Below are 25,645 nucleotides of genomic sequence, written 5' to 3'. Positions count from 1 at the left end.
AGCAGATTTGGGTCCTGGGGGCACAGAAGAGAGAATTGGCTGTGGCATTTGAACAGTGCTCCAAGGGAGGTCAAGATAGAGGGTCGCGGACCTTCTGCATGGAGGTGGCACTGAGAGGCCTTATGGAGACAGTAGAGTCCTGACTGTGCCTGGCTGACCTGGCAGAAGGGTGGACTTCACCTTGGAGAGTAGACAGCACGGGCAGGCCTTGGTTTTGTTGGTCTGACGCTGAGTGACCTCCGGGACAGCTGGCTGGCGTTGGGTGGGGATACCAGACACAGCATGGCTGTCCTGACACTCGATGTGCTGTCTGGCCAGGTACCTGTTCCTGTTTGACAAGGTGGTCATTGTGTGTAAGAGGAAGGGCTACAGCTACGAGCTGAAGGAGGTCATCGAGCTACTCTTCCACAAGATGACTGATGACCCTATGCACAACAAGGACATCAAGAAGGTGGGTCCAGATCTGGAAAGGGCAAGCATGGCGTCCCGACTCCAGGGAGACCGCATCTGTGTGTGTGAGGTAGCCTTGAAGGAAGACTGTCCTCCGTTTGCCACTGTGACTGCGACAGATGGTTCCCGTGGTGGGTGGTAGACACCCTTAGGACGCCAGACAGAGGGAGGAGCCTTACTTAGGTACCAGTAAGAGCCTAGCTCTCAACCTTGACTTTTAGCCTTAGTGGACCTGACTCTAATCCCTCATTGTGTCTTGTAACAAGCAGGCCTTTCCTCCTCCATTCCTGCTCTGCCTGTTGGGGGCTGGTTTGTGGTTTGTCAGACTCTGCAATCCAGTGGACTAGGCCTGCAGGAAGAAGGACTGTGGTCACAAGGGGGTGGAGCCATGGGCATTGTGGTTGTGGCTGTGGCCGGGAGGGGATGGGATGGACGGCAGACTGGCTTGCTTCCGTCTTGTTTCTCGGAGACTGCCAAACACAGCACCTTTTGTGCATAACCCGGGCTGGGTTAGGGATGGGAGCCCAGCTGCTAAAGGCTCTGACCTTCTGCGAGTCCCCACACTGGGTGCAGGCCCGCCATGCACAGGCTTCTCTTAGCCCTGGTGTCTGACGCAAGAGGCAGTGACCAGGGCCACTTTCCAAGCTTGGGGCTTTGGGGAGAACAGCCCAGAGGGCTTGACAGAGGTGGGGCCTTAACATCCGGGGCTATCGGTCGCCTCAGACTGCAGTACATCCAGGGCCGGCCGAGCCTCTTAATGACCTATCTCCCCCTTTCCTTTCCTCTTCATGCTTCCTAGTCTCATGGGAAGATGGTAAGCCCCTGGTGCTCCCCTCCCTCTCCTTCCCCAGTGCTGTCTGATGCTGGCCCTTCCAAACTTGTGGGTTTGGGGCTCCCTGGGCCTGAGTAAACCATGGCTCTTCCCTCCCCCTCCTTCCTTTGCATCTTAATCATGATAGTGACACATGTTTGTGGCCAAAGATTTGCAGAAGGTGTGACCTGGAAGCCCACCTGCTCTCCTTCCTGGGAGGTGAAGGTCAGGGGTCACTGAGCACTGGCAGGCCAGGCTTCCTGACCTCTGCTCTGCACCATCCTCCTCTCTTCCCCCCTTTTTTCTTCCCCATGTTCCTCCCCTCTCTGTTTCTCTCCATCTCTCCACTTCTAGACTAGACCACACTTTACCTGGGCCCTTTGGAAGCCCCTTTCTTAAGCCTGGAGTATTGGCCAGGCCAGTGGGTGGGGCAAGCTGCTGGGTTGCTCAGATTGGTCAGACCCTCAAACATCTGGTCCCAGCCTTTGTTTTTCCTATTGGTTCCCGACCCCCCCAAAGTGAAAGTGAGTAGGTGGGGCTGTGGAAGGGCAGTAAGTTGGCTCCTGAGAACGATTCCTGGGGAGTCCCTAGGACAGCAGGGATTTGGGTGGAAGTGCCCCATGAAGGGGTGGGAGAAGGGTAGGCTATCCTGCTAGAGGGTGGGACCTGAGCATGGGCTGCCACACCCACGCATATATACATACATGCACAGCAGGGTTGCAGCATACATGCACACATACGCATGGGCACAGTAGTGCCCATATGCATACATGTTTACACAGCAGGATACATATTCACATATGCACACAGCAGAGCCCCCACATACATGCATATAAGCACAACAGGACTCTTGTACACATACATACATGCATATGTGTGCACACAGCACTACCTACACACCTGTGCATGAGGGTCCATGTGCAGAACATGGTCTACAGGTCCAAACACATGCATATGTGATGTACACACATGTTAAAGGAGCAATAGACACCCATACACAGGCTTGGGTATCCCTATATGGACACTTCCATATCCAGGAACAGGAACAAGTAGCCATGCACATGTATGCACACAGGCACAGTGCACACACGCATGTTTACACAGGAAGGCACATGTGTACGTGATCACAAGGCCAGTCACATGTACAGGCACAAGTTCCTATGTACGTTCATACACGAGAACCCCCTGGCCTGCTCGGGAAAGAGCACAGTGCACTGACATTCTCACATGTGGAAGGGTCTACACATGCACACACACAACCAGGCAAGAGTGTATGTTACATAAGAGCATGTTATACACAGGCATGTTAAGCACATTCATACACATACAGTGCCAGAAAGAGAACTTGTGTATACCAGATGGTAGTGTCCAAAACCATGCCGGCTGCCGGCATGCTTCTGCCCCCACAAAGCCATGCCATCTGCCAGCATGCCTCTGTCCCTACAGTGGTCCTATGGCTTCTACCTGATTCACCTCCAAGGAAAGCAAGGCTTCCAGTTCTTCTGCAAGACGGAGGACATGAAGCGGAAGTGGATGGAGCAGTTCGAGATGGCCATGTGAGTTTAGGGCAGGACCCTCCGGCCTATTGATTCTGTCCTGCTGACCCTCTCAGGCAAGCAGTAGTGGGAGGTGGTTCTGATGCTCAGCCTGAGACAAGCTCCTTCCCCGTGTGATGGAGGAAGGTCATTGGTTAAATAAAAAGAAACTGCTTGGCCCTCATTGGTTAGAAGATAGGTGGGAGGAGTAAACAGAACAGAACGCTGGGAGGAAGAGGAAGTGAGCTCAGACTCCACAGCTCTCCTCTCGGGAGCAGACACCTCAGAGAGACGCCATGCTCCCAGCTCCCAGGCAGAAGCATGCGATGAAGCTCCGACCCAGGATGGACATAGGCTAGAATCTTCCCGGTAAGCGCACCTAGGGGTGCTACACAGATGATTAGAAATGGGGTAAATTAATATGTGAGAATTAGCCTAGAAGACGCTAGATAGAAATGGGCCAAGCAGTGATTAAATGAATAGAGTTTGTGTGTTGTTATTTCGGGCATAAGCTAGCCAGGCAGCTGGGGTGCTGGGGACGCAGCCCCGCCGCCCTTATTACTACACCCGTGGGACACCAGCCACCTCGGCAGGCCCTAGCTCTCTGTCTCCCAGATGTCTCAGGTGGCATCAGGTTCCTGCTAGATGGTCCTCACCACTGTGGAGGCTGAGCCTCCCGCTTAACAGCTAGGTGGTAACTGGTGAAGGGAGACACCTAGAACTCTGTCTCAGGACAGTGTCCCATGAGGTTGAAGGGGCACCCCAACACACAGAGCAGAGAAAACAGGTGGAGGGCAGAAGGGTGGGTGTGGTGATTATGCTTGACCCTACAGCAGCCAGACTTGGGGACTTCTGGGGAGGATACCACTCCCCTAGGCTTCCCACATGGTGAGATACAGATACCAGAGTGAGGTCAAGGCAGCTGCATCAGGCTGGTACCCTGGGCGGTGGCTGCCTGCTGGCTTGCGTCCAGACTGTGAGAGCCCCGGGACTCTCTGCCCCTCGGTTTCCGTGGGTTGGGCTTCTTCTCCCAGCATTGTGCGGGGAAGTATTGAAGCAGTCTCAAGTATTCACACAGGCACCCTCCTCGTGCACGCCTCTCCCTCCTTGTCTGTCTGTCTGTCTGTCTGTCTCTCTGTCTGTCCTGCCTTCTCAAGTCTGATGGTGGAGAGGATGCAGTGAATGTGGTCTTGGGGTGTGATCATGAGCTAGTCATTAGTTCCACGTTTGTGCAAATAAGCATTTACACTGGGAAGTGTAAACCTGAGTGTATTTACCCTGCCATCCGTGGGGCACAGTCCATGATCACCACCAAATGCCTGAAACCAAAGCAGCACCAAGCCTTATGGGTACACAATGTCGTCGGTATGCAGAACTATGGTAGGATGCATTGCGTACATCAGTACAGCTAAGAACGGAGAACCGGTTATTAGACCCTTATACACCCGGTTATAATGAAATCACTGTGCTTGCACAGGGACCAGTGGTGAGTAGAATACAGTGACTGCAAGCCCTGTGTGTTTGTGACAGTTGATTTGCTACCAGACGGTCACCAAGTGGCTGCTAACAGGTGGATAGCTCCCACAGCATGGATGCAGTGGCAGAGGATAGCCCATGTCCTGGGTTAGAGAGATTTTCTCATGTTACTCACAACAGGAGCAAAAACCCATGAGCTGCTTGGTTCTGGAATTTTCCATGTAAGGTTTTCAGTCCACATTGGATTGTGGGTAAAACCTCAGAGAGGAAAACAGTGGACAAGGAGAGCAGCAATGCAAGCTAAGTTTGACTCTCCAGGGCCATTTTCAATACCCTTCTGCCTCGTCCGGCAGGCACTCTCGGGCCAGCATGGTGTAGTTAAGAGCCCCGCTCCCCACCCCCCATGCTCTTCTACCCTTTCCCCTGACGTGTGTGGGGAGACCCAGGCTGGAATACAGGCTGCTGGTGTGTGCAGCCTGGGTCCTCAAGTGGTTGTCCTTGTATTCATGGGCTCAGGCAGCCTGGGCATGGAGTACCTACTCTCTCCTTCCACCAGGTCAAACATCAAGCCGGACAAAGCCAATGCCAATCACCACAGCTTCCAGATGTACACGTTTGACAAGACCACTAACTGCAAAGCCTGCAGGATGTTCCTTAGGTGGGTCTTTTCTGCCCATCTACCCACAGCCTCCCTGGCCTCCAGGGCACTCTGCTGAGCTGCCCTGTGACACCATGGCACCTGATCGCCCTCCTTAGCCCCATAGGATGCCTCCAAGAACCAGGGAGGTAATCAGTAGGGGTCAGCAACCAGGGATGTTGGAGTATTGGGTCCAACAGAGGGTTTGCCCCCACTGGGGACCGTGGAGCGAGGTGCCAGGGGATAGCAGGTGCTTTGGGGGCGTGGATGTTCTAAAGCAGATCTCCAGGTAGACTGATAGGTTTTGACCAGGGTGATGACTGGCTGAAGGAGCAGAGAGGTGCACCCCCATCTCACCTCCCACCCTCCCCCACACAGGGGTACCTTCTACCAGGGTTACCTGTGCACCAGATGTGGCGTCGGCGCACACAAGGAGTGCCTGGAGGTGATGCCCCCCTGCAAAATCAGTGAGTACCCACCCGTGCATGGGCATGTGCCCCACTGACAGTGCCCCGATCGCAGGGACCCCTTGATCACACTGCCTTTCACCCCCGTGACAGTTCTGTGCCTTAGGAGGGGGGGTCAAATGAGGCCAAGATGTGAAGCTACTTGGCTGGGGGGTGGTTATCAAAAGCCATAGCTGGGAGTGGTTCCTTTCCAAACCTCTTGTGACTTTTCCCCCTGCACCTACTGCACCTCTGGTCCATCCCGGAAGTAAGTTCATGGTCCCTTTGACCCACATCCACAAAAGGCACAGGACGTTCTCAGCAGGAATGTGGGGATTCCCACCATAAATCCCCATCATAACTGGCTCTCACTCCTGGTTCTTTCTCCGGGAGTGTCCTGGCCATCACAGTTTGGTTAGTGAACAGCTGAATACACGCCTCACTGAGCAGTGGCTCCAGATGGGAGCAGCAAGCTTAGGCATTTGTTGTATTTTTCTCTGATGCTGGAGTGAAATCTGTCTTGGGGTCTCAGTAATGCTAGAAGTGTTCTTTGCCAACCCCCAAACTTCCTCTGGCAGGAAGTTGGCATGTTGGCAGCATGTCCCAGTGACAGCCCTGCACAGGTAGTGGCACCTGCTAAGTGCCAGGCTCCATCCTCTGTGCTTCACATGGGAGCCCCATCCTCGCCATTCACTGGGGAGGTACTGTTGTATCAGGCTGCGCCAACACAGGAACCACATACAGGAGGCTAACTTGCTCTCAGTCCCAGGGCTGAGCAGTGCCTGGATTTTCTTCTAGCGGGACAACCCTGCACCTGCCCTCCTCATGGTGGAAACCAATCCTCTTGTGTTTGACCGGGTCCTGGGGGTCACTGTCTTGTTACTGAGCATGTCTCCTTGGTCTCTGGGTTAGTAGGTTCCACCTCCAGATCAGCCCTAGAAAAGCCTTGGCAATGGCATTGACTTTGTCAATGTCGCCCTCTTGTGGCCATAAGCCCCTCATGCAAGGCAACTGCCCTAATTATACATTGTGTGTGTGTGTGTGTGTGTGTGTGTGTGTGTGTGTGTGTGTGATTCTAGTCTAAAAGTTAACAAACTTAATTATAGAAAAAAATGGGGACGCTAGGGCGGGTGGTGGTGGTGCACACCTTTAATCCCAGCACTCAGGAGGCAGAGACAGCCGCATCTCTAAGAGGCCAGCCAAAACTACATCGTGAAATTCTCTCTCAACAAAAGAGAAGAAAAGAAACATGGCTAATGAACTTACCAAGATAAAGGCATGGGTTGTGTGTGTGTAGCTCAGTTGGTAAAGTACCCTCAGGAGAATCAGGACAAAAACATCCTTGGTTCTAGAGAGAATTTGGGGTCGGCCTGGGCTACATGAGACCCTGTCTCAACATAAACAAACGAAAGCCCTAGAAAGAGCTGAAGGCAATGTTTTCTCACATTTTAAGTTTTCCTTTTTTAGAAAACACATTTTTAGAGTTACCCTCCCCCACCTCTTAATTATTAGATACTTGTTGCCTAGAAAAGTTTAAAATGTAGAGAAGTGTGAAGAAAAGGAAAGAAAACCCCAGTCCTAGTTCCTTCGGGCACCTGCAGACCTGTGGGCGTTTCCTTCCTTTTGCATCCCCGCGTGCCAGGTCCTAGTCTCCCGGGGCTTTTGTTCCATCTGGCATCAGTGGGGTCCTTCCAGAGACCGTATCCTGTCATCACGTCCCCTGGCTGGCATCTGACACTATTCCAGGCCATGTGACTCCCCTGAGGGTGGAACCCATGGTCCCCTCGCTCCTCTGCTGGGGGATGCTGCTTTCCCTCTGATTGGCTCTGTTGCTTTGGTCAGTGCTCCTCTGGCATTGGTCAGTTTAACGAGCCATTTCCTGCCCCACCAGCCAGCTCCCAAATAACAACACGGAAACGGCTTATTAATTACGAAGTCCTGGCCGTTAGCTTAGGCTTGTCCCACTAGTTCTTATAACTTATATTAACCCATAATTTTATTAATCTACATCCTACCACATGGCTTTTACCTCTCTCCCATTCTGCATGTTTTTCTTGTTCTACGTCTCTATGGCATCCCCTCCGCGCCTGTATTCTTCTTCCCCATTTCTCTCCCTCTGCCCGGAAGTTCCACCTATACCTCCTGCCTAGCTATTGACTGTTCAGCTTTTTATTACACCAATCACAACAATACACCTTTGCACCATGTACAAATATCCCACAACAGGTCAGCTTTCCCCTGTGAGCAATGAGAGTACCACCACCAAAGGAGATGGACTTTGTAACCCGTGTGGGAGCCTTGCTACTCCTAGGGAGATGCCAGCCCCTCCTGAGAGCCATGGAAATCCTGCCATCCTGTGGGACATGACTACCCACTGTCATGTTCCAAGGGTCTGTGAAAGAGTCAAATGTTCCCAGAGAAATCTGTAGCCACAATAGTTGGGGGTATTGAGGTCCCACCAGACACACACCCTTGCTGTCATGACCCTTGTTTTGACTCCTGCTGAGGTAGAAGCCCAGCCTAGCCATGGCTGGGTGATGTCCTCCCTCTAACATGACCACTGAATGACCAGTGTCCGACTTCAGGGTCTTATAGGAGCCTTTGCACACCCACCTTTGTATCACACACCTATGGCCGGTATCACCAACCAGGTGTAGAAATTGCCCCCTGAGAGGGCTGCAGAGATGGCTCAGAGGTTAAGAACATTGACTGCTCTTCCAGAGGTCCTGAGTTCAATTCCCAGCAACCACATGGTGGCTCACAACCATCTGTAATGAGATCTGGCACCCTCTTTGACCTGCAGGGATACACACAGACAGAACACTGTACAAAAAAATAAATAGATAAATAAATAAGAAATTACCCCCTGAGCCCAGTTGCCACCATTCAGAGTTGGCCCAGGCAGAAAAGCCTAGGCTATCTCAGGTATGACTTCTAGTCTGAGTTCCCTATGGCTCCCTAGAGCTAGAACTCAGAGCTTGCTGTCAAGGTGACCTTCATGGGTGTGAGGACGAGTCTCTGTGCGCTCTGTGATTGGGCTCTGAAGGGAGCCCCTTGCAGTTTAGCCAGCTGCTCCTGTGCTGTGAGCGTTCACTGCGGAGGCCACCTTTCTGTCGAGACTTCCACTTTGATCCCTGCTCTGCTTCCTTTGCAGGTTCTTCTGCAGACTCGGTGAGTGCTCCCAACTCTACTCACTCTTTGGGGCTGTGCCAGCACGGAAGAGTGTCTGTCCCAGCACAGAAGTGTGTCTGTCCGCTCCCTCCTGGAGGCCTGATAGCTGGGGTGTCTCCTAGCAGCACACCCGCTCTAACTCCCTAGGGATCTCCAGCTGTAGCTGCACCTCTGCAACACAGCATGCTTGCCCACAGGGACAGGTCACCAAAGTCATTATAGCGCAGGAACCATGTCTCCGGCAAGCTGTAGAGTCCAGCCCTGTTATCCAGGCACTGCAAGGGGATGGAGCTGGCTCCATCACATAGCACTTGATTGTTTTTCCAAAGGTGTGTCCAGAACAGATGCTGGAGGATAGTCAGGGAGGCTTGCAAGGGAGGCGGGAGTTGGGGGTATGTAACCGTGTTGGGGTGCACAGGATGGGGTATGGCTAATATTGGGAGAGGAAATAGTGTTGCAGACCTTCACTGGAGGTTAGGACATGACCCTGCTCTCCTGCTTCCTGCCTTGACCCTCCTGTGGGTAGTGCTGATGTCGGGACTAAGGGTGGAGCACCTTCCCTAACCCTCTGTCCTTGTCCTCACAGGATGCTTCTGGAGCCGCCCCAGGTGAGTGCGCTGGGCTCAGCCGCCTTTGCAGTCTGTATGGGCGTGTGGTGGCTGCTTAGCACGGCCGTTTTTTTTTTTGTTGTTGTTCTTTATTTCTTTTCATTTTAATTTCAAGACAGGGTTTCTCTGTGTAACAACCTTGGCTGTCCTGGAACTCGCGCTGTAGTCCAGGTTAGCCTGGAACTCACAGAGATCCTCCTGCCTCTGCCTTCCAAGTGCTGGGATTAAAGGCGTGCACCACCACCACCCGGCTAGCACGGTCATTCTTTGCCCTGGACTCTCTGGCTGCCTCCCCAGGTTGACTTAGGTTCTGATAGGGTGGGAAAGGGTCAGCCTGCAGAGAGGCAAGGACCTTCCACCCCAGCTCAGAGAGCTGCCAAGCTGGCTGGCCCAGAACCTGAGTGGGCAGGAAGTCCAGGGACCACTGCCATTTTTCTCTGCCCCTGGTTTGGGCTGCCCAGGCTGTTAAAACAGGAGGGCCTGATGGCCTCACATCCTGGATGAAGTCTGAGCTTCCTTAGAGGAAACTTAATCCCTACCCAGATGTTGCCAGTGCTGGGCCATGGTGACCTGGACCAGGCCCAGCAGGACAGTTCTGTGACATCTTTGAACATCTGGGGTGAGACTGGGGCACAACGGGACTCCATCTGAGGATAACCTCAGGCTCTTGGAGGCTCAGCCTCCATCTCCGTTGCCGCCTCTCAGGCCTGCCTCTGACCAGTGCTGTGGCCCCTCCTCTCTAACATGGGACCCCACCCCAACTTTACACTGCAGATCCCAGTTCAGAGCTGTCTGGAGGTGACATAAAGCACCATCTAAAAATAAATGTCTGTTATTGAACTCTTCTGGCATCTGTTTCATTGAGTAGATTACCTACTTAGGATGTTTATCAAAAAAAGATGCAGGAGTAAAGGGGTAGTGAGGCGTCTCTGTGTTGGGGAGCAGTCTCATCATAGGGTTCCCCAGACCAGAAAGGGTCTGTTATGGGGTGAGCTGCCAGCAGGTACAAGGTCACCAGTGAGTCATCCTCCTCTACTTTGTCATCCATAGGTCCCAAGATGGTTGCTGTGCAGAATTACCATGGTAACCCAGCCCCTCCGGGGAAGCCAGTGTTGACCTTCCAGACAGGGGACGTGATAGAGCTGCTCCGGGGTGACCCCGATTCTCCTTGGTGGGAGGTGAGTTCTGGGCCCTGGAGGGGAGGCATGCAGCATTGCTTCTCCCTGCCCATCCCCCAAGGCCAAAGCAGGGAGGTTTGGGGGTGACGCCATGCTACACAGGTAGGGGTGCGGCGTGCTTCCACAGAGACTCTTGTTTGCTCTGTCCTTCCTGCCTCAGTGGACCCTACAGGCCCCCACTGGGTTCTGTCCAAACCATGTTGTGCCTCATCTCCAATGGCCCCATTCTGATTGACAGCCCCTCACAGTGTTGGAAATTAGTCCCAGGGCCCTGTGTGGTAGGAGCGAGACAAACATGGTACCCACCTTGATATTCTTGTGGGCTAGTTTACAGTTCTGAGCTGGAGTGTATTACATCTTTAGCACCCTTTCTTTTGAGCCTCAACACCTAAGGAACCCTGAGACTCCATGGCCAGCTTGGAGTACAGAGTTTGAAGGTTGGCGATATCTGTACTGTCGTCAGTAGCTGAGTCCAGACTGTTGATCCAGACTAGACAGTCACGTGACATGAGACTGAAAGATGCTCTGCATCCCAGGTGTCACGGTTTCGTTCTGTAGCTGCGACGGGACACCCCGACAGAAAGCAATCCGGGAGAAGGGGTTTGTTTGGCTCATGGCTCCAGGTTCCAGTCCATCACTGCAGGGGAGTCAAGCAGGAGCTTGAAACTCACATCACATCCACAGTCAAAAGCAGGGAGAAGGAAGGCATGCTCAGTGCTTAGCTCAGCTTCTCCACCAAGACCCAGCCCAGAAAGTGGTACTGCCCCTTTAAGGCTGCCTCTTCTCACCTCACTTAAACCCCCCCCCCACACACACACACACAAAGGCAGACCAGATGTAGTCAGTTCCTTACTGAAACTCTTCTTAGATGATTCTAGGCTCTGTCAAATTGACAGTTAACCGTCACGCAAGGTCTGCATCCTCCTCCCTACCTCCTCCCTGGGTGTCTCTTTTTTTTTTTTTTTTTTGGTTTTTTTTCGAGACAGGGTTTCTCTGTAGCTTTGGAGCCTGTCCTGGAACTAGCTCTTGTAGACCAGACTGGCCTCGAACTCACAAAGATCCACCTGTCTCTGCCTCCCAAGTGCTGGGAATAAAGACGTGCACCACCACCGCCCGGCTTCCCTGGGTGTCTCTTAAGGTAGACTTGCAGAAACACTTGGCTGTTTTGCAGAAACACTTGGCTGTTGTGTTGTTTATCTGTAAAGTGGGACCGTCCTCACCGCTCTGCTCCAAGTGGTGATGAGGTGGACTAAGTCACAGCAGGGAGGTGACGCTCTTGTCGGGCCTGGGGTTTGTGTCTGTCTAGAAACAGGCACCCAAGGGTCCTTCATGCCTCCTGGTTGCTTCTTTCTCCAGGGGCGACTGGTTCAAACCCGGAAGTCAGGGTATTTTCCCAGCTCATCCGTGAAGCCCTGCCCAGTGGATGGAAGGGTGAGTCTTTTTTCCTGCAGCTTCTCCATCACAGGGTCCAAACTGCTGAGTTCTAGGGCCAAGGAGTCAGGTTGTCCTTGCTGGATGGCCACAGTAAAGCCACATCTGGGACAGAGCAGTTCATCCCAGGGTGGGCAGGGGTGCTATTGCCTGTTGAAGTTTTGGGGGCTGAGCATGAGCGGCCTGTGGATGTCATAATCTATTGCTGTGAAGGGACCCATGACCAGGGAAACTCTTAGGAAAGAAAGCATTTCATTGGGGGCTTGCTTACAGATTCAGAGGCTTAGCCCATTATCATCATGGTGGGGAGCATGGCGGGTGCATAGTCACGTGCATGGCTCTAGAACAGTAGCTGAGAGTTGCATCCTGCAGCAGACAGAAACACGGGTCCTGGCGTGGGCTTTTTGAAACCTCTAGTCCCATCCCTAATGACACACTTAACTCCAACGGGACCACACCTTCTATCCCTTCTCAAATAGTTGCCTTCTCTTTGAGCCTAGGGGTCTATTCTTAGTCTAATGCCACAGTGGGCATCCACCCAGTTGAAACTGCCCTCCCCTGTGGAGAAGGCTCTTTATGCCCCCTCATAGCTGGGAGAAGAGGAAGCTTCCCAGACACAAGGCCTGAGAGCTGGATCTTGTTAGGAACAACAAACAAGGCTGTTCTTGGCTCTGATGTCCAAAGCAGCAAGGAGCTGGCCTGGAATAACCTGACCCCTCTCCCCTCGAGGACAGCTGAAAGTGAAAGAGACACTTCCTTCTCCCTGAAAGAGCTGGGACAGGAAGCGACCCCGCTCACCCCAGACCTACGGTTCCTCTGCTGCTTGAAGGAAATATTAAACACTAAGAACTCTTTGGATAGACCTGGGGAAGCCATAGCAGAGGAGGACAGGGGTCAGGGATGGGGGATACAGTACCTCCTGAGTGTGGTCACCTCTTGTCCACTGTTGGGGATTTCTGTGGCCTCCGGCCTTTCCCTCCCAGGAATCAAGTTTGCTGTTGATTCCTTATTAATTCAGGCCTTGTGAAAATCAATCATTTCATTCATTCACGCCTTCCGGGAAAGTCAGTCATTCTCTCGGTCAACGTCCTGAACGACTGCTCAGAGGAAACTGGAAGGGCCCCTGGGATGTGACAGTTCAGGGGTGCTGGGCTAAGTTCACCTGAAATTCTGGTCCAGCATAGACTGCCGGTCGCAGGGTTGAATTTCTCATAAACTTCCCCTCTACTGCATGCCCCAGGGGACATTAATGCACCTGTGTTCTGTCCCTAGCCACCTATTGGCCGCCCGCCATCCCGGGAGATTGATTACACTGCATACCCTTGGTAAGTGGTTTGTGGGCAGCAGACTCGGGCATTTGGAGGCCCCTGTGCCATAGGGTGTGGCCCTGTAAGCCCGTGAGCAGGGGGAAACTGAGTCCTACCTTGGCTATCTCCCTGTCTCTAAAACGGATCCATAGGCGGTATATGTGCGGTAACGAGCCCTTTGCTATGCAGGCTTAACTGGGCTTCTTTATGTAAGCTGTAGAGGTGATGTATTTGTGGTTTGTAATCATGCCTTTGGTGAGAAGAGAAGCTGGGTTACGTGGAAGGATAAAGGTGGATGTTTGGGTATGGTCACAGGTCATGTGAGTCTTGGCCTATTGATTCTGTCCCTGCTGTGTCCAGTGCCTAGAACTACCCCTCAAAGCCGCATAACAGCGCATGGCAGCACACACTTCTAACTCCAGATGGGGCTCATTCCCCATTCGGTCCTTTGTCCCCTCCTAGCCCCTCACTGTTGTCTGTCCTATTGCATCTCTCTAGGAAGCCCACTGGGCCTGTGGGTGCATGCCCACCCTGCCCTGCCCTGCAGGTAGCGAATGATTGATGTCATAGAGATCATGGGGCTTTCCCTCGATGGAGTCTTTATTTATTTCTTGTCATTTTACTGTGCAAACTACCCGGCACGACCACTTAAGGAAGGAAAGGGTTATTTAGTTCCGGGGTACAGTACGCCATGGGGAAGCAGCCATGATCAGGAAGCAGAGCGATGAGCAAATGCTGGCTCAGCTTGCTTTTCTTTTTATTCAGCCTGAGAAGCCATCCCCGGGACTGTCCCCCACCCGCAGGGAGCCTGGGGCTTCCCACCTCAATTAGCTTAATGGAGATCACCCCTGAGACATCAGAGACTTGTTCCCACGGTGACTCGAGCTGACACTCAAGAATATCCACCACAGTTGCTTTGGTGTCTGAATTATGTTTTCATTCTCCGACAATCTCAGACGTGTCTGGTGAATTCTAGTCCTGTTGCCTCCACCACTCCTCGGCTCCCCAGCGCCTCCCCAGCTGGCACCTCCCACTTTTATAGTGTGTGCCACCCTCGGAGTTTATAACCAGAGTGTGGGCAACCTTTCAGTGGCTACTACTAAAGAAAGTGACCCCTCTCCCCCACCCCCCAAGAGATTTGATTTATTAGCCGCAGATCTACCTTGGTTGTACAGCATTGCTGAACACTAGGCGCATGGTGTCACATTGTGGGAGCATGGGATTGCTTTGCTGAGGTGACCAACCTGACCACCTTTTTTTGATGGTGGGAAAGGCCTGATTTTGCTCAGCTCTCATTCTGTATGGACGCTGGCCGTCTCCAGAGTGTCTCCCCAAGATGCCACATCATTACTTCAAGAAGTGAAAACAATTTAGAAAAATGGGGTCTGGTAGAAGTTTGTGCTTCGAACAGTCCCCCTGCCTGGCTGTGGCGCATTCGTCTCTCTCCCCAGTGACATCTTTCTCAGATATCCTTGTATTCTTGACCTAAGGTGCTGTTCCCCACACTGTGCTCTGGTCAGGACATGGCCACAAACCCCTCATCAGTTGTGTATCTCCTCACCTCAAAGATAAAGTTCAGACAAGGAGCAAAGCCCGAGACAGGTGACCTGTACACACCAAGGTCACCACCTCCTCAGCAATGTGTCACAGCTCTGATTTCCCGACCCCAGGTTTGCTGGCAACATGGAACGGCAGCAGACGGACAACCTGCTCAAGTCTCATCCCAGCGGGACCTACCTCATCAGAGAGCGTCCAGCCGAGGCTGAGCGCTTCGCCATCAGCATCAAGTAAGCCTAGGACTGTGTCCTCCCCCCCACCCCCGCCCCGACCCGTTATTGAGGGGATGGAGTGGGTCTTCTCCAGTGTTCAGGCTAGAAAATCTTGGGCGAGGGAGCGGCAGAGAACACATGCTAGCCGTCGGGACTCCTTGCATGTGCTGGCTACACTAGACACAACTCCATGGCCACGTGGGTCAAGGAGGGAGCGTTTTCAGACACAGGTGGACTGGTGGGACACTAGGAGGTGTTGCCAGGGATGTACTGGCTGCCTGTCCAGGGAGGCTTAGGTAGGATGCATGTACCCATCATGTTCTTTTGTGGCATCTGGGGACCCTTGGGGAACTCCAGCAGTGACCATGACAGCCTTGTAGCTTAGACCACAGGCCCTTATTCTGGGCATCTTTCCTCAGATAAACAAAACAAAACAAAAAAACCTGGCAGTTCGTTTTCCTCAGCACAGGACACCCAGGGGCACAAGTTATTAGGTGTTACAGGGTTAAGAAATGCATAGCCAACCCCACGTAATGACCTGGTAGACGTCATACCCACCTCATAGGAGTGTCCACTGTGTCTTGTGTATGCCTGGCCTTCAGGACAGCACTGTGGGGATCCTATTGATGAGGCTCACAGCACACGTTCAGTCCAGGGTGACACAGTTAGGTGCCTGCAAAGGCCCGGTGGAGTGGGAGACTGGCCACCTGGCAGCTTGATTACTCATTAGTCAGCTTTTGCTCTAGCTGATTGCAGGGTATTGAACCAACCTAGACATTCTTGGAATGTCTCTCCAGCCCTCAGCCCTGGCCAAGGTGCCTAGTCCGTGTTACATGTTCCGTTTCTGAACAGATATACACGGGATGGGGAGATGGGTTCTCTTGCTTCACTGACTGCCTTCCTACACCCACAGTCATCGGGATACTGGCTCCAGTTTTCTGTCCGTGTGATGTCTTTGGCCATGGTGCCTGACATGGCTTGGGGTGACTTTCAGAAGAGCCCCCCCCCAGGTTCTCTATGTTGGGAACACCTGAACTAAAGACAGTGATGGACGAGGGCGGGGTCTGCTGTCTTTGAGCCATAGTGGACTTGCACTCTGTGCTTCTGGAGCAGCCTGGAGGATGTTAGAGACTGAGATCAGGGCAGTGTGCGCTGCTTACAGGGAGAAGGGGGATCTCCCAATGTCCAAAGTCAGTGAGCCAAAACCCTAGCCTGGAGGCAGCAGAAACCTGCAGAGGGTGGTGGGAAGGGAGGAGAGGAGTGAGTTGGTAGTGGGGACTCTGGAGTATGGACTTCAAGCACTCAGGGAGAGCACTGGGCTAGGTCCCGGATCTGCCCCAATGGAGTGCTGGAGAAATGGCTGGCCTGGAGTGACTGCAGAGGTGGCACAGAGGTTTGGGTCAGGATCCCCCCTGGAACAGATCTGGAGTGGACCTGGGACTGTGTGCGTGTGCAGTAACCACTGTGCTGTGTCCGTGTGTCCGTCCAGGTTCAATGACGAGGTGAAGCACATCAAGGTGGTGGAGAAGGACAACTGGATCCACATCACCGAAGCCAAGAAGTTTGAGAGCCTCCTGGTACGTGTGCCCAGCACTCCTGCTGCCCCGGCCCCTGGCCGCAGAGGCCACAATGCCTCTCCACTCCACAGCTGTTCTGCTCCCCGATGGCCCATTCTCTCTGCCTAGGGAGGGATGATTCTCAGCAGCGTGGGGGCAAAATTTAGGGGAACTTGATCGGGTGTACCTTGGGACAGTTGGGAGAATGTTGTACCTTACTCGGGACACTCCAAAGCCTTCCCTAGGTCATGTGACAGAGCAGAAACCAAGGCCCAGGGAGGCTTCTCACCCAACAGGAGACTATAAGCAACCTCAACCCTAGTCTCTCCACCTCTTTGAGCCCCACCATAATGAAGTGGAAGGCGTAGTGTTCCTTACAGTGACATGATAATGTTTCTGGTATTCCTTCCCTCCATTCCATCCCCTTTTCGGTACCAATGTGGAGCCCAGGGCCTCACATACTTTAGGTAATTGCCCTACAATTGGGCCCAACCTCAACCTCAGCTCTTTCTCTTTGTTTTTGGAGGTAAGGGTCTCCCTATGTAGCCCTGACTGGTCTAGAACTCATTATATAGACCAGGCTGCCCTTAAACTCTCAAAGATCCGCCTGCCTCTGCCTTCCTAATGCTGGGATTAAAGGCCTGCGCCACCACACCTGGCCCCAGATTTCTTTTAATCAAAAACACTGTCCTCTGGTAGGACGCTGGAGTTTTCCTTTCCCCTCTGTGGCCCATGGGAAAACGCAAAGTTAAACAGAAGGTGCCTAAAATCCCATTCTCAACCCAAAACCAACATGTACCGTCAGGTGAGGCTCTAGGTGCCTCTCCCGGGGCAGCCAGGCCACTGTTCATGGGGCTTTTACAAAGCCACGATGCCACTCTTCATGTGGTCATCATTCATGGTTGCCCAGTCCTCTCCCTGGTACTGTCCTCATGGCATTGACCCTGCAGGTGTGCCCTCACTCAGGGGTTTGTCCTCCAACCTTGGCATTCCTTCCAGAGCATTCTTTTAGCAATATTTGGGATCACTAAAGCTGAGGGAGAAGTCTTTGAGGCACTGACCATCCTAGCTGGACTGGGCTGGAGTGAGGGGCTCTCTGAGGAGCCCCGGAGGTGGGAGGGCTCCTGATTCTCCAGCCATTGGTGAGCGTGCGCCCCCTGCAGGAGCTGGTGGAGTATTACCAGTGCCACTCACTCAAGGAAAGCTTCAAGCAGTTGGACACTACGCTCAAGTTCCCCTACAAGTCTCGGGAGCGTGCCACCACCAGGACCTCAAGCCGGTCCTCAGGTAATGTCTGGGCCCAGGGTTATTCAGCCAGGCCGCTTCCAGGGCCAAGATGCTCCCTGTCCATCTGGGTTGAGAGTTGTTGCCCCCATCCCCGAGCGTGGACCCGGCCCCCCTCGTCTGTCACTGCTGCTGGCCCATGCCCCTTCCCATTTCGTGTAGCAGATGGGGCCTGCACTGCCCCTCTGGCTCCTGATGCCTGTGCTTGGAGCTGACAGTAGTGAGAAGCAGTAGGGTGGGATCTGAGCAGATCCCTCCCAGGGTGCCCTGGGGCCTGGGATGTGCGAGCCAGCTATCTGCCTAAAGTGGGGACTCCAAAGCAGAGGACAGGGGCACAACCTGGACCTTGGGACAGACCAAGAGGGCCAGAGCATTTGGCTTCCAGCTCAGAGCTCTTTGCCTTAAGTAAGCCAAGTCTCTTACTGCAGAGCCCTGAGACCTCCCCTCCCCCACTCCAGACAGAGCAGACAGAGGGTTGCCAGCCTCTATGGCAGTGGGCCCCATTGTCTTTTCTTTTCTTTTTTAAAGATTTATTTATTTATTTATTATGTATACAACATTCTGCCTCCATGTATGCCCACATGCCAGAGGAGGGCGCCAGATCTCATTACAGATGGTTGTGAACCACCATGTGGTTGCTGGGAATTGAACTCAGGTCCTTTGGAAGAGCAGCCAGTGCTCTTAACCACTGAGCCATCTCTCCAGCCACACCCCTCCCCCTTTGTCTTTTCAAGACATAGGTGAGGAGCAAGCAGTGGTCTAGCTGTGCCTATGCTAGGCCCCTGCCCTTCCTGGTGCCCTCCTGAGGTAGAGCCTGGCATCCCCTGTGCTCCGCGGCCATCAGCATCCTGCCTTCTGTCTTATGCTTTCTCTTGCCTCTTTGCAGCTTCCTGCGCCTCCTACAACTTTTCTTTTCTCAGTCCTCAGGGCCTCAGCTTTGCCCCTCAGGGCCCCTCCGCTCCCTTCTGGTCAGGTACCTCTACTGCTCAGGGCCCAGCCTGATGGGTCCCCCTGGTTGTGCAGCCTGGTGCTGGGTGGGGAGGGGGCTGGGAATCAGGGCCACCAAGGCTGCTGCACAGGAGGACACTTTAGGCAGGGCTCTTTCCTGGTCACGCTGATAGCTACTTACCTGCCTCCTCAGCTGTTACCCTTCACAGCCATTGGGAGCTTTGCCTCTGGTTGTGGGAAATAGGATGGGCGGAGCTGGCAACTGCTCTGTGTCCTTGACAGCTGCCATGGGAATGGAGTGGGTGCCGAAGAAGGGGCTGCGGTCAGCCTTGGTACAGCATGCGTTCTGCTGCCAGAGTCAAAGCCCTGCTGTGTGGGCTGTGTGTCCCCTCACTCACTGCCATTGTCAACCTGTTCCACGGGACTTTCTGGGTTCTGGGCCAAACCAGTTCAGGGGGTTTCCAGTCTAGTTTGGAGATCTGGGATGGGGGAACCACAGGCTGTAGTGGTCAAGATGTGGGTGCCTGCTCTGTTCACCAGTGACATGCCTGTTGCCTGTGATAGCTGCCCAGCATGGGTGGTGATAGCTCCAACCCTCTGCTAGTGCATGCACGGGTGTTCATATACCCAAAGCCACCAAGGTTTGAAGGGCTCTGAGCTGGAGACTAGTGTGTCCTCCAGAGACCTTCTTCTGGCTGTGGGCACAAAGCCAGACTCTATGTACTGGGGATGAGACCTAGCTCGGTCCAAGGGCCTCTGAGCCCTGACTGAGCAGCTCCCGCGGTTGTGTGATGTCCCACCCTGTCTGCCCCAATAGTGTTCACGCCGCGGGTCATTGGCACAGCTGTGGCCAGGTACAACTTCGCTGCACGGGACATGCGGGAGCTGTCGTTGAGGGAAGGTGATGTGGTAAAGATCTACAGCCGAATTGGCGGGGACCAGGGCTGGTGGAAAGGCGAGACAAACGGACGGGTGAGTAACTTGCCTGGCCTGAGGGCTTCATGAAGAGGCCCAGTGCTGCCTCTGACCCAGTTGGACTCAGACAAGCTATTCTAGAGCCTCGACCATGCTCAGCCTTGTTCTAGGCACACTGTGTCTGAGCTCTCCCTGATGTCACAGGGGTGGGGGTGGGGGGACTGCGAATCCAGATGTACAGGGTCTGTGATCCGAGCCCCACAGCCCCTGTACTATGTCAGACCCTGTTTCTCTGCCTTTATGGTCACTCAGGAACAGGTTTTATATACAGTCTTCTGGTCACTTGCAGGTAGAGAAGCCACAGGGACCCATCAGGTCCTACCCACCCTATCCCTTCCTCCTGTTTCCAATGACTGCCAGGTGGTTCCCTCAGACTCTTTCCCCTAGAGACCTGCAAAAAGCCCTCTCTATCCCAAGACCCATCTAGAGCCACTGGCTTTGACCCAGGTCTCTGAGCAACCTTTTGGAAAGACAGAGAGTTCCATGTGCCACCAGCAGGAAAACAGTGTTTCTGGGACTGCAGGTACCCACAGACAAATGTACTTGTCTGCAGAGAGCCGGGCAGCCTCGGCTCCCCTGCTGAACGTTCTGCAGCTGGTAGCAGGAGCTTGGCATCTGTGTTGCAGGCCCCAGATGTGTTCACTTATACCCAGCTGCCCTTCAAAGAGTGAGGCAGTTAAGTTATAGCAGCGACTCTGAGGGCTGGCTCTGAAAGCGAGCCCTTGCTGGCTGTCTTGGAAGCAGCTGGGGCCCTCACCAGGTCCAGGCAATTCCATAGCACAGTTTGAAAATAACCAGTTTGAGCTTTTGTGAGTGGCTCTTGTTGAGCTAACCTGCTGTCATTGTGGAATGCCTCTTTATTTCCGGCAGTTTTACTGCTGAACCTATCTTTTGACAGAGGCGGTGGCAGTTTTCCTTGAGTGGGTGCTTTTCTAACCACCTCCCCACACTCTTTCCTATTACGGTTGATTTTTCTCTTTCCTTGTACTTGAGATAAGTTTCCTTTTTTTCTCTTTTCTTTCTTTCTTTTTTTTTTTTTTGAGATAAGTTTCTTATAACCAGTTGGAATTTTCAAAGTGGATCTAATGTGGCAGTCTTTGCCCTTTAGTAGGCCTATGTAGTCCATTTACATTTAGTATAAATAGTGGGCTATTCATTTGTAAGACCAACATCGTGTTGCTTATTGTCGGCCAGTCGCTCCCCTCTCCTTTCTGAGCAACTTTTGGGTTAACCCATATATTTTCTATCTATTTCATTTCCCCTCCTCATGATGGGTGTTTTAGTTATATACCCTTTTACCACATGCGCTAATATTGTGGTGGTTGCAGGTGCTCTTGGACTATACAGAGTCCCTGCAGTGATGACTTCTACCGCTGGGAAAGTGTGAATTTATAATTCACAGCCTTGAATTATAAATTATTTTCCTCCCAGTTTTTGTGTGGTGTTGTCATGTATCTTATACTTTTTAGTATTTGAAAGTAATTGCCCAAATGACATTTCTTTACTCAGTAATATTTCCTGAAGTCAAGGCCTTTCTCCTTTGACATAACACAGTTCTCTGATCTGTAGTCAAATTATCTAATTTCACCGAATTTCTCAATTACCTTTCTTCTTGCTGTTGTTTCCTGGATACATGGACTACTCGCCATGGCCGTCATCTTAATTGGACCGTTCCTCAGTTTCTCTCGGTCATATATGACTTGTAACGTTTCTTGAAGAGAAGACAGTTATTTTACCCCATTGTTAGGTTTTCTGTTTCTTCATATGTAGACAGAGGCCACGCCTTCCGTTGGTGTACACAGAACTGTCATTCACCAGTGTCAGTCACAGCCCTGTCCTGTGCTTCTGCAGCTGTGATAAAACACTGACCAAAACCAGCTTAGGGGAGGAAAGGGCTTGTTTGATCTTACACGTCTCAGGATACCCTGCCTGGGGGATGGTGTTGCCCACAGTGGGCGGAACTCTCCTGCATCAACTAGCAATCAAGACAGTCCCACGGACACGTCTGTCTGGTCTGGGAAATCCTTTAACCAAGGCTTGTCCTCTGAGATCTAGCTAGGATGGGTTCTGATTGGAGTGTCCAGGTCCAGGTTCTCATTATCTGTGGAATTAACTTTGAACTTGATTGAGAGTCCATCTGCCAGGTTCCTCTCTTTCCTTTTCCATCTGCATCCTATCCTGGATTGACCTACTGTTAGTCCTGCTCCTGTCTAACCTGTTGTTACTCCTTTCAGAGTCTTTCAAGTCATTGTATCTTTTGATTCTAGGGGTTTTTTTCCCTCTTCTTCCCTTCTTCCTTTTTTGTCTATTGGTTAGTTTTGTTTTATATTTGAAGCCAGGGTCTCACTGAAAAGGCATCGCTGGCCTTGAACTCAGGGCAATCCTTAGTCTGAATGCTGGGGTTGTGGATGGGCATCACCACATCCAGCTTCTGGCCTAGGACTTCTTTGTTGACTCCTGTTTTCTGGAAGGAATGTCTGCTCTCTCACCAGTTTCCTAACTATATGGGGTAGCTCTTACTAACTGTATGGGGTAGTTCTTACTATGTGGGGTAGTTCTTACTAACTATATGGGGTAGCTCTTACTAACTATAAGGGATAGCTCTTACTAACTATATGGGGTAGCTCTTACTAACTATACGGGGTAGCTCTTACTAACTATATGGGGTAGCTCTTACTAACTATATGGGGTAGCTCTTTCCATTCTGGCCCAGGACTCCTATCTGCTACCTGTGTTTGTTTTTGATTTTCATAACACTCATGGCAGAAAGCCAGGTTGTGTGTCAAGAGATGTGGGGAGATTCAATGTCCTCAGTAGGGTCTGACATCTTTCTCATAGGTAGATCGTGAATTAGGTCCAGGCTCTCAGTCTCTCTTCAAGGCTCACTGAGACCTGGTTAAGATCTCTGGCTTTTAGGAGGGATTCTCATCTCCCTAAGCCCCTCCTGTCCCTGCCATAACACACACCTTCTTGCCATGTGCACACACATGCAGACATGACATCACTGCCCTCTCTTTCAGATCGGTTGGTTTCCTTCGACATACGTGGAAGAGGAGGGCGTCCAGTGAGGGCAAGACCTGGCCAGGACTCACGGATGTTCTTGGGAATCTCCCCAGCTCTGAAGTCCACCTCTGGCTTCTCCATGGCTCTGGGAACTGCCTGCTAAGTCTGCAGCTGTTACAGCCCACAGGAATGGGGAAGGTGTTCCACCGTCACCTGCCCGGGGTGGCCCGTCCCTGGGTACATTCCTTGTACATAGAGGAAACCTATGCTGGCCACACCCAGAGCACCAAGGAGAGGGGACTCGGGGCCTGGGCTGCTGTGGCCAGCTGGGTGTGGATGACAGCCAAGGTCAGAAGACACTGCCTGCCCCTCTGGTTTAGGTGTTCAGGTGTGCCAGGGAGAGCTGGGGACAGCAGAGGGGGCCCTTCCCAGCCCTGTCTGCTCGGCCCTGCACTGATCTGCCTGTCTTTGCTGCTGCTCTCTAGAGTGGGTGTCAGGTCTCAGGAGGCAGGCAGGACCAGACCATGCTGTAGCACACACTAGGCCCATCTGGGGTTCAGGGTCAGAGAGTTTGCACAGGGGCCACCGGGTCATGCTGGCTCTGCAGCTTTCTCTGACTGCCTCCCTTCCCCACACGTCAGGGTCCTGCTGGGTGCTAACTGGGCAGGCTCCTCTTTCAGGAGGGGCCTTTGGAACGATGACATTGCTGACCCACCCCCATCCCACCCCTAATCAGTGGTACTGCTTTTTGCTCCGAAGCCTCTTTCCTGAGGTCTTCCCTGCCCTGCTGCCAGGGGACACATCAGTGAACCCCAAAGGGCAGAGGAGAGAACCAGGTTCCCCTCCCCCACTGCCTCTTTTCTCTCCAGGAGGCACTCTTGCATCTTCTGCATTCCAAACCATGGTCCCTAGGGGTCTGCTGGCCTTTGCACTAGCCCTCACCAGGTGTCCCCACAAAGATCCCTGCAGCCCACATACTGGGCTTGAGGCCAACCCAAAATAAGTGCTCTTGGGGTGTCTCCACCCCTTTTCCCTCCTCTCTCCTGGTGCTTCGTAGCCATTGACCCCCGTTTTCTCCCTCCATCTTGCTGCACAGTCCCGGGCGAGGAGAACCAAGGCTAGGGTTTGAGACAATGTCCCTGCTGGAGTGGGGCCGGGACCTGCACCTGGGACTATTTTCCAGCGTTGGCCTCCTGTCCTCCAGCTTGGTGCCCACACACAGCTTGCTGGGATGTGGAGGGAGGCACATAGGAACTCAGAAGGTGGGGAGCAACAGAGAGTGAGACACCCTGGAAAGGCTTGGGCTGTGAGAAGCTGGTGTGGGAGCGGGGGGCTTGCAGGGAGTTGGGGGCACAGGCCACTTTGCCTGGCTCCTCGGCCCAGCCTGCCCGGTGCCAGTGCATGCTGTGGGGAGGACTCTGCCAGCCCCTTCCATATGAATGCCCTCAGAACACCCTTGTGCTTTGTTTTTTTCTCGTTTTTGTTTGTTTGTTGTTGTTTTTGTTCTATTATGTTTCGTTTTGCCTGTTTGTGTTTTAAAGGGGAGGGGAAAGTTGTAATTATTTCATCGAAATCTCCCATTATATATCTGTGAATAAGAGATTCTATAATAGCAAAATGATGTATATTTTAGTTTGTCATGATATAAGTCATGATAATGAAGGACACTGAGAAAAAGAGTAATCTAGAGCCCTGGTTTTGTGAGTGTTTTGTGTTTGTTTTGACGTTTGTGTTTGGTTTAGTTTTTTTTTTGTTTTTGCGCCACACTGGGCAGGGTGATGGGAAGGCTGGACAAGCTGGTACACAGTCGCCTCTGCAGGAGACTGGACACCATTTGAGGGCTGGGGCCCTGAGATCAGCTGTGAACATTTGCAGTACAATGCATGCAAGTCAGGGATGAGGGGGTCCCACAGCCAGCAGCACCCCCAATGGAACAATTGTACATTTGCCAATGGGTTTTCCTCCCCAGACTAAGGTTTTTACTACAAATAAACCTACGTTCTATTCTGCAGCCGTGGTTAAACTTTTGTGCCTGGGAGGGACTAGCTGGCGTCCTAAGTTCAGCAGGGTTTATCCTACCCAAAGACTGACTGCCAGATGGTCCCTTCTGCCTGGCTGGTACAGCATCCAGCAAGGTCCAGCAGGTGGTCTTAGAGCAAGAGCCTCGGTCTTCAGCAATAAAAACAGCACTTTCTCCTCTAGGATGAACCCTGTGTCCTTTGATATAGAAAACCTAAATGATCAAGTGTTGTCTGTCCCCATCAGTCCCTACAGACAAAAGCAGCCTTAGGATCCCAGTCTCCTATCCCCAGCCTGTACTTTCCTCTTCACGGTCGCCTGGCCACCCAGTGTGACTCCTGAGGTTCCTAATGGTATAACTGGAAGGAAGCAGAGGCCCCGTGAGCTCTTTAGCCAGCACCTTGTTGCGGGGCTACTCATGGCTACAGTGATGCTTGGAAGCACACAGAGTGAGGTAGGCATATACCCACCTGGAGAACGTGGTGCCCTGTTACCAAGGAGATGGATCAAGGCCACCAGGGTGGGCAGCCAGCTGCCCTTGACATTGGTGCACTTTGTGGGTCCCTGTGAATGTTACACGAGACTAGGGAGCACTTGGCTAGTGTGGTTTCTTGTTACAATTGTGGCCCGAGGCTATGGTCACACTACTGAGAGTGGAGGAGCCCACACCACCCCATAATAGCCCTAGCACTCTGTGTGTCGAGGACTATGATTGTGTGTCCTTCCCGTGTGCCCAGGCCAGAGGCAGGTGGACATGAGGATTTATGTCATCCCATCTTTATCCAGTCCACACTGTGAGCTGGTCACCCTGTGCATGCTCAGATCATCCTGACATGCCTCCACCACAGCTGGGTGTTTGGACACGTTCTTACCGGCCTGTGTTGGCTTTGGCCACTGCAGTCTGCCATGGGTTTTGTGACCAGAAGCTGTTGGGAAGTAGAGGACAGACCACAGGGGCTTCAGCCACCCACCAGCTCCTCCTGATTATGTCCAGGCCTTGCCACCATCACCTCCTCCGGGTCTCTTGCCTTGGTGGCGTAA

The 25,645-nt window shown here is 52.7% G+C and overlaps 1 protein-coding gene across 7 annotated transcripts in view; it reads left to right on the top strand.

Annotated features, from left to right (window-relative positions):
* The window catches only part of Vav2 (vav guanine nucleotide exchange factor 2), a 174,363-nt gene extending 149,587 nt beyond the window's left edge, over positions 1–24,776 (top strand). For 2 of the 7 annotated variants that reach the window (XM_041674463.1, XM_041674465.1), the window contains 16 exons: positions 319–451; positions 1,250–1,264; positions 2,708–2,817; positions 4,829–4,930; positions 5,288–5,376; positions 8,510–8,526; positions 9,113–9,134; positions 10,185–10,312; positions 11,669–11,743; positions 13,016–13,068; positions 14,721–14,837; positions 16,309–16,396; positions 17,539–17,662; positions 18,546–18,632; positions 19,425–19,579; positions 22,603–24,776. In XM_041674463.1, coding sequence (XP_041530397.1) covers positions 319–451; positions 1,250–1,264; positions 2,708–2,817; positions 4,829–4,930; positions 5,288–5,376; positions 8,510–8,526; positions 9,113–9,134; positions 10,185–10,312; positions 11,669–11,743; positions 13,016–13,068; positions 14,721–14,837; positions 16,309–16,396; positions 17,539–17,662; positions 18,546–18,632; positions 19,425–19,579; positions 22,603–22,650 — 1,363 coding nt within the window. In that variant the 3' untranslated portion in view covers positions 22,651–24,776. The remainder of the gene's footprint in view (positions 1–318; positions 452–1,249; positions 1,265–2,707; positions 2,818–4,828; positions 4,931–5,287; positions 5,377–8,509; positions 8,527–9,112; positions 9,135–10,184; positions 10,313–11,668; positions 11,744–13,015; positions 13,069–14,720; positions 14,838–16,308; positions 16,397–17,538; positions 17,663–18,545; positions 18,633–19,424; positions 19,580–22,602) is intronic. The other 5 variants (XM_041674466.1, XM_041674464.1, XM_041674469.1 and 2 more) reach the window with 4 other exon arrangements.
* Positions 24,777–25,645: the final 869 nt, after the last annotated feature.

The sequence above is a fragment of the Microtus oregoni genome, unplaced genomic scaffold, assembly GCF_018167655.1.
Source record: "Microtus oregoni isolate MIOR12 unplaced genomic scaffold, Mior012 000025F_ref0000491, whole genome shotgun sequence".
Taxonomy (NCBI): Eukaryota; Metazoa; Chordata; class Mammalia; order Rodentia; family Cricetidae; genus Microtus; species Microtus oregoni.
This window is presented reverse-complemented; position numbering and strand designations above follow the sequence as displayed.